This window comes from Cicer arietinum, chromosome 3 (genome assembly GCF_000331145.2).
Source record: "Cicer arietinum cultivar CDC Frontier isolate Library 1 chromosome 3, Cicar.CDCFrontier_v2.0, whole genome shotgun sequence".
In the NCBI taxonomy this organism is placed as follows: Eukaryota; Viridiplantae; Streptophyta; class Magnoliopsida; order Fabales; family Fabaceae; genus Cicer; species Cicer arietinum.
Window position 1 is genome coordinate 64203726 of NC_021162.2, and position 9266 is coordinate 64212991.

The following is a 9266-nucleotide window of genomic DNA, read 5'->3' on the forward strand; positions in this document are numbered from 1 at the left end:
GTTGTTTTGTTGATGTTGTGGTTACATGGAGATTGAGGAGTGAGATTAATGCCGGCGGCGAAGAGGATGATCGCCGGAGATGATGGATACGACGGTGAAGGTCGTCATCGGGGAATAGAAGTGTCTGTGTTGTTGAGCGAATAGCTGTTGAACACACAAAATAAGAGAAATAATAATAATAATAATAAATAAATTAAATGAAAGCAATAAAGAATGTGATTATGATTTATTCGGATTCGGACACAGTAAGCGTGAGATGTAGAAAAGTTTGGAGTCTGGTAGCTTTTTTTCTTTTCATTTTTTTATTTTTTATTTTATTGGGTATTGTTTTGGGCACATTTCGTGGTGGTAGTGGTGGTCTGTTAGATATTAATATTATTGGTCTGTTGATATTTTCGGCCTCACAAAAACATAAGAAAAATAAGCTAAAGTATTTTTCTTTGGTCTATAAATTATCAATTTGGTACTTTATACTACCAATTATACATGATATTAGAGCTTTTGAATTCTAGTTGGGCTGGGCCAGCAATGATAGTTTTGATGGTCCATGTACTTCAACGTGCGCAACATTATGTTTGAAGTCGAAAATTAGTTTCACAATTGAATTTATACCTCTTATTTAAAGTTTTTATCTCTTAATTTATTAAAATATCTTTAAATATACAGTAAAAATTAAAATAAATTTGGAATTTTTTTTTTTGAATTCTCTTGTCACAAATTTCATTTTTGGGAATTTTTTATCAATATCGTAATTTTTTTTTTTGAAATTTTTGGAAGTTAATTTTCTTTGAAAATATAAAAATAAAATAGTTATTCAATATTGAAAAATAACTACTAAAAATTTTTCCAATTGAAATTCTCAAAAATTTTATTTTTAGTATTGAAAAATAACTATAAGAAATTTTCGGTACAACATTTGTTTTTTACATTTCTTCATTCATTTTTTTTTATTGAGGAATAGAGGAGCGAAAAATACTGTGGAATATTCTTGAGTTCAACCACCTACACAATCTAATAGGAGAATCGCCGTTGAAAAAGAAGAAAGAGTAACTCATTGGTTGTGAAGTCGACACATCAAACTAATAATATATCTATTATGAAATCTAGTAATGATAACAGTTATTCGATGTTGTCGGTCAACCTCTTTTGCCCATAATATGACAGCTTCTCGTCTAAAAAATTTGATCAGTTGTGAATATTTCAGTCAAATCTATACATAATAATGTTTTTTTCATCTCTATTTCAAAAAAGGAATTTAAAAAAATTAGAAGAAAAAAAATCACGTATAAATTTTAAAATTTTCTGTAGATTAAAATAAACTATCAAAAATTTCAAAGCACAAATTTCCGGCAGAATAAAAGTAATTATCGGAAATTTCAAGATGCAAATTTTCGGTAGAATAAAAATAACTATCAGAAATTTTGTACTTTGAAATTTTCGGTACTGTTAATTTGTGTACCGGGTTTTTTGAAAAAATAATTTAACTACCGAAAATTTTAGTGAGGGGTAAGATTTTGGAGAGTAAATTTTTTTTACCTTTGATTAAATAAAAATGAAAAGGACAAAATTAGGTTTATAACACTTTGAGGAGTATAAGTCTAATCGTAGGATATAAAATCCATCGGAAGTAGTAATATGCACCCGTTGAAAATTGACCAAAGTAATATCAATCCATGTCCGCCCTAGACCTTTTCGGACTAGATTAGCTTGGGCCAAGATGACTTGGAACTCAAATTTTGGCAATTAGATCAGTGTTTCGATTTTATCCATCCGCCTCTAATGTACTACCAGAAGTTAGAGTTCAATAAAAATGAACAAATATGAGATTGGATGAACATCCATCTTTCCACAATTCTATATTATATAAATTCTGAAAATAAAAGTGAGAAATAGAAAGAACGATACCTATTATTTCAACGATTATTTATTTGGTGGATAAATCTTAAGCCATTTGAGTATCTTTCAAAAGAATATAAAGAAAAGAGAATAATACATTTATTAAATTGTTCTTATTAATTATTGATGAATTCACAATTATCATAAATGAAAAATAGAAGATTCGTATAAATAATAAATTGAGAGTGATGCATATAATATTAATTAAATGTACAAATAAAAAAAGAGATTTGTAACTATATACTAAACATATTTACCCTAAAGACAATACAAACTATTGATTGCGTAGTTTTTTTGTGATGAAAATTATAATCTTACGATGAAATGATAAAGTTAACAATTTTTATTGTTTGTTAGTATAAAATTGGTTTATGTACACTTTTCTTTTTTACATAGAAAAAATAATGAATATTATATTAAAAATTAAAATAATTATTTATTTTAAGATAAATTTATTTTGGAAATGAATCACTAGTTATACAATAGAAAACTTGAAAATTGAAAAAATAATTTATTTTGAGACAAATTTATTTTATATATGAATCACTAATCACAGTAGAAGAGGTACAGAGATAGAAAACTTCGAGAACATTATAGGTTTTGAGGCAAATATTGACATTTTTAGTTAAGAACAACACATGCAGAAAATATGTTATTGTAGGTGAATTTCATCCTTAATTTTGAAGTTTTCACTAATCATTTCTTGAAAATATGGCAAAAGGATATAGAGTTATTCTCTTTTCCCCCTCCCCTACATGAAATCGTTCTCTGCAAAAGGATATAGAGTTGGAGATGCATTTTCCTTTTAGCATATATGTTGGTTGAGTGGTAACCGTGCCCAATGCTCTTGGGTTAACCTAAAGTGAAATAACTACATATTCAATATAATCCAATATTGCATTTCAAAAAATGTTAAAAGAAAATTCTTTATCATACCCCTAAAATTAAGATTATACTGGAGTATTATCCCAAAAATATCACTCTCGAATTTTATATATAATTTATGACATGCTTAATATAAATATGACTTATACAAATTGTGAATTTTATATATAATTTATGACATGCTTAATATAAATATGTATATCTATTGTTACCTAGTATTCACTCAAAAAAAATAAAACATTTCTATTCATCTTTACGATTAAAACGAAAATCTAATTAATGTCTATTTGACAAGTTAAATTTTGAGAGATATATATTTTTTTTAATTTATCAAATTGTCATCAATCAAGACATTGTCTCAATAATTAAGATTAAAAGGACCATTAATTAATAATTCTAAAGAATATCATCTATCATGTTAAAATTTTGAATGATTTTGTAAGTATTGATGTAGGAATAAACAAATTATAAACTGCAAAGATTTTTACCCTAGCTCTCATAACAGTCATCTAACGTGACTTTTACTGTGAAAAATAATATAAATGTAAAAATGACTTGTGCAGTGGAGAACATCTACTAAAACATTGTTACATCTTCCAAATTGAAAATGTTAAAAACAAATACCTACTAATAACACATTATACATACTGTTAGATTGACACTGCATAGTGACTGCAGCAAGGAGGAGGATGAAATCAACTTATACAAATTATTTATAAGTAACTAATTTTCCAATGCATGTTTAGCCTTCTCCAATGCTGTCTTTACTGCAATTTTCTCTGTGCCTCTCACCACAAATTTTTTCCTTGCTTCTTCTGCTTGTCTAGCTTTATCTTTGATGGTTACGTCAACCTCCGACATTCTTCTTTTTAAATCGTCGAGTTGAGTCTCTACCTTTATTGTCTCCAACTCACAAAACTTCAACTCATTTCGTTTTTCAAAAAGCATGGCCTCGAGACAAGAGATTTCTTCGCAAAGCGAATTTCTCTGCTTATTAGATACCTTGAGCAAAGCCTCGGTTTTCATACGGTCATCACAGATGTTAGCCAGTCTCATTTTCTCCTCCTCCAATAATTTATTATGCTCCTCCAAAGTTAGGGAATTTACCATGGAGTTGTCGATTTCTGCCATCGATGATACCAGGTTGATGAATTCCCATACAAAGCCAGAAAACTGTTTACACTCAAATCCTAAAACATTTAACAAATAGAAAGTGGCTTCTGCTGTCTCTTTCTTAACCTCGTGCTGACTAGGATCCAAATTTTTGAGATCGTTGAGAAGTTGCTGCTGCCTAAATTTCGCCATTTCTTGTATTTGTGCCTTTAGCTTGATTTCACTTCCTGGTGATGATTTGTTGGGGGTTACTGCATTAGTCGACAGTTGGGTGCATTGATTAGGACTCTTAATAGCAAGGTCATTGCATTCACTTTGACTATTGAGAGTACTAGTTTGTTTAGGAACGACTGTAGGATCATCAAAACCTGTAACAATTGGAGACAAAAAAACAATGTGAATAATTTAAAACCGAAGCGGACAGTACACAAACAAATGAGATTCGGAAACCATACTATCAGCAGAAAAATGGCTGAGGTTGAGGGGATTTCAAACTTTGAGTTGGATGAAAGAAAATAAGGCAACCTAACCAACGCATTTGACAAGAACCTGCAATAGATCAAAAGAATTTCTACATATGGCTTCTTTGTTAAACAACTTTTTCAAGGAGATATGCTTATACTACTGTCAAAATTCATTTTTGACTATAGCTTAGGATGACATTTAATCTTAGGGATGAGCGAGATAGGCAGACACAAAGCAAGTCGATAAGAGATGCCTTTCCTATAATGTTAACCTATTATGACTTTGGTTCAATGCTCAAAAGAATAGCACCACTAAATAAAACAATTGGTTGCAAGGATCTGGGATTGGATGTGTAAAGAAGGAGGGAGAAAATTCAAAATGACATAACTTGCCTATGGAAGTAGAAGCAGAAAAATAAAGGAAAAATGGAAAGAGTATGTATTGCTCAAATCTAGAAAATCAGAAGAAGAAAAAAGGAAATACTACCAATAGCCGCCCACGAGGCTAAGTTGTTCAATTCTAGATCATCCTTAATTTTCGGACAATCAACATGTTTTGAATTGGCCACCTCAATTGATGATCCTTCACATTTTCCCTCAGGAGTCTCAGATACAGCCACAGGAGAAGGATTCACGGAATTGTCAGTTATTCTCATCCTTTTGGTAGTTAATATGAAATCACTTCCCTCGCCCATGTCATTAGCTAGGTCGTTGCCAGCTGTATCATTCTGGTCTCCCTCCTGAAATTCATGGAGAGATCTGTGCTTGCTCTGTCGGATAGGATCAATGCTTGCATTGTTGAGTAGTTCATCTTCCCACACACAGTAACCACAAGATCCATGATTCTGTTTGATAGTAATAAGATTATATAATATATAAGCAAAAATAAACAGATCACGGTAGACCAAAACAAATTCTACAGAGTGAAGAATCCACAAAATCCAATATATAATTGAAAATGATATTCACAACACATAGAAAGATCAAAAGCTTCACAATACATAGAACCAAATAAAGTAAAATTGTAAATTAAAAAACAAGAATAACACCATACCGGTTTAATGGGGCAAGCAAAATAGTACTTAAACTTATTTGAGCCCTGTTCAGTTTCCTTCATTTTTCTACAAACTCCAGCTCCACATTCACACTCAGGATACTTAATCAACGGAGGATGCAAATAACTCTCATCAATGGGATCATCACACCACTTAACAAAGTTAATAGCACTACAACGTGCACCCTAAAATAAAACACAGTAAATAAAACTTGAAATCACTAAAAATCGAATCTTTAAGGTGTTAGTGACATACCCTTTTGATGGGACATGCAAAATACTCCCTCCCAGGATTATTATTACTTTGAGAAGTTTTGACATCACAAAAGCCATGACCGCAACGACAGTAAATTTGCTTGTTGGTGACAGATGGGGATTCATCATTTTGCATTCGTTTAACAATGCTTGGAGTTAAAGGGTAAGGAGATGATTTTTGAGGGGTGGTTGGATGAAGTTGAATATGGGTGGTGGTTGAAGGTGGTGAATGAGGAGTGGTGATTTTTGACATTTTCTTTTAGGAATGGGAAATGGTGATGAAGAGACGTTGAAATTGGTGTTGTTTGGATAGTGTTGGGTGATCATAATTTGATTTGAGTGTTATAAATAAAACAAGTTCAAAACGACAAAAGTACAATGTTTGTGAATGTTGTTTTACTTACCTCGACCTTTGGAATAAGAGTCGATTCTCTCTAAATATCAAATCAGAGTCCAGAACTCTGCAAAAGAGAGAGGGGTGATTGATTGAGTGATAGGTGATATATATAACTGAATTTTTCTATAAAAATTAACCCATTATATAATGAAATAAATCTTATTTTTAATATTCATTTAATATTTTATCTTTTGTTATATCATCTTTTATATTTTAATCTCTCTCAATGTATTAATTGACTTTTAGGTATTTATTGGTAGTAATTTTCTTCTAACAGCATCGAATATTATATTTGCGTATTTTTTCTAACAAAACTTCAAATTTCGTATTAACTGTATTGCTGGAATTTAATTCATTTTATTAGACTTAGATTTATTGATAAAAAGAAAATTATTATGAATTAAAAGTATTTATGTAGCTACGTTGATAACATTTTATTTATTTTTTATCCAATGACAATGTTAACATATTAAATTATAGGCTAAATTACATTTGTGTCCTTTAACTTAATCTCAGGTAACGTTTTAGTCCTTTATCTTTTTTTTTCCCGACTTTGTCCTTTATTTTAATTTTAAGTGACAATTTGATATTTTATGTTTTAAAATTTCAACAATGTTTCTTTATACAAAAATTCAAAAAAAAATTCAATCAAAACTCATAAAATTAATTATATTCTTCAATATAATACAAATTTCATCAAATTCGTAACGCAAATCTTCAAATAAACTCATATTTTCATACTTTATTTGATATTGTTAGGAATAAAGGACTAAATCGGGAAAAAAAAAGATAAAGGACTAAAACGTTACCTGAGATTAAGTTAAAGGACCACAAATGTAATTTAGCCTAAATTATACATATTATAGAATTAAAATATTTAAAAGTGTATTATTAAATAGATTAAACATCACTTGTCTTCCTTACTTTAATTTCAATTAAAGTTTTAATTTTTTATTTTTTTATTTGATATTTTATTTTAATTTTAAGTGACAATTTAATTTTTTATATTTTAAAATGTCAACAATGTTATCTTTTTTTACAAAAATTCAAAAAATTTATCAAAATTTTCAAACAAAACTCATAAAATTAATTATATTTTTTAATATAAAACAAATTTTATCAAATTCGTAACTCAAATCTTCAAATAAACTCATATTTGTCATTTTTTATTTCATGTTGTTAGAGATGAAAATATGAGTTTATTTAAAGATTTAAGTTATGAATTTGATAAAATTGCATTATATTGAGGATGATAATTAATTTTATTGGTTTTGTTTGAAATTTTTTATAATTTTTTTGAATTTTTACAAAAAATAAGGATAACATTGTAGACATTTTAAAACAGATCAAATTATCACTTAAAATTAAAATAAATGATCAAATCGAAAAAAAATAGATAAAAAACTAAAACGTTAACTGAAATTAAGATATGAGACCAGAGGTGGCATTTAACCTATTTTTTATTAAGTATATATATATATATACTTACCGACTTTGTCCTTTATTTTAATTTTAAGTGACAATTTGATATTTTATGTTTTAAAATTTCAACAATGTTTCTTTATACAAAAATTCAAAAAAAAATTCAATCAAAACTCATAAAATTAATTATATTCTTCAATATAATACAAATTTCATCAAATTCGTAACGCAAATCTTCAAATAAACTCATATTTTCATACTTTATTTGATATTGTTAGGAATAAAGGACTAAATCGGGAAAAAAAAAAAGATAAAGGACTAAAATGTTACCTGAGATTAAGTTAAAGGACCACAAATGTAATTTAGCCTAAATTATACATATTATAGAATTAAAATATTTAAAAGTGTATTATTAAATAGATTAAACATCACTTGTCTTCCTTACTTTAATTTCAATTAAAGTTTTAATTTTTTATTTTTTTATTTGATATTTTATTTTAATTTTAAGTGACAATTTAATTTTTTATATTTTAAAATGTCAACAATGTTATCTTTTTTTACAAAAATTCAAAAAATTTATCAAAATTTTCAAACAAAACTCATAAAATTAATTATATTTTTTAATATAAAACAAATTTTATCAAATTCGTAACTCAAATCTTCAAATAAACTCATATTTGTCATTTTTTATTTCATGTTGTTAGAGATGAAAATATGAGTTTATTTAAAGATTTAAGTTATGAATTTGATAAAATTGCATTATATTGAGGATGATAATTAATTTTATTGGTTTTGTTTGAAATTTTTTATAATTTTTTTGAATTTTTACAAAAAATAAGGATAACATTGTAGACATTTTAAAACAGATCAAATTATCACTTAAAATTAAAATAAATGATCAAATCGAAAAAAAATAGATAAAAAACTAAAACGTTAACTGAAATTAAGATATGAGACCAGAGGTGGCATTTAACCTATTTTTTATTAAGTATATATATATATATACTTATTTTTTAAGATTATTTTTTTTAAAATATTTCTTTTTTATTACTCAAATGTCACACATTGAAAAAATATTACGTGATTATCCTACTTTTTAAATTCAAAATCGTTTCTTAGACAACGACTAGATGAAGGCAATTTTTTCCAAACTCAATACGAGGTCACTTCCCCAAGTAGCGACTAGCTCATGGAAATTATTTATTCTTATGATTATTGTTTACTAATGTATGTTATCTTATAGAAATTATTTATTCTTATTATTATTGTTTATTAATGTATGTTATCTTATGGAAATAGTTTAATTAATTTTAATTTATTAAATAATTAACAACAATTGTTAAAATGAGAAGAAAAAATATTTCAATCGCTAGTAGCAGGTCGCTCTATGGGGAAGCGAACTCCTATTGAATTTTAAAAAAATTGCCTTGAGAACTCGGGAGGAAGCGACCTCCTATTGAATTGAAAAAGTAGTGTAATCGCGTAATATTTTTTCAATGTGTGGCATTTGATTAATAAAAAAACTATTTAAAAAAAATTATATTTTTTTAAGTTAAGGTATTTATTAAAAAAAATATATTACTATATTAAAATAATTTTAAATAAAAAATTATTCTCAATCTAAATTATATAAATTAAATATATTAATTTTTATTGTCAATGGTCTCAAACAATCGACTCATTTAATGGAATATCTAAACAATAAAAGATTTTTAAAATTTTGTTATATATTGAAAGGTTTTTCTTACTTTTTATGAAAATTTAAAATTACGTAGCAAAA

The 9266-nt window shown here is 27.2% G+C and overlaps 1 protein-coding gene across 1 annotated transcript; it reads right to left on the bottom strand.

Annotated features, from left to right (window-relative positions):
• Positions 1 to 3285: 3285 nt before the first annotated feature.
• Positions 3286 to 6140, bottom strand: LOC101489051 (uncharacterized). The gene is made up of 4 exons (XM_004493046.4): positions 5669 to 6140; positions 5413 to 5598; positions 4846 to 5203; positions 3286 to 4262 (listed from the first exon to the last, which is right to left on the bottom strand). The coding sequence occupies exons 1-4, from the start codon at positions 5918 to 5920 to the stop codon at positions 3505 to 3507; spliced, it is 1554 nt and encodes a 517-aa protein (XP_004493103.1). The 5' UTR covers positions 5921 to 6140; the 3' UTR covers positions 3286 to 3504.
• Between the last annotated feature and the right edge of the window lie 3126 nt (positions 6141 to 9266).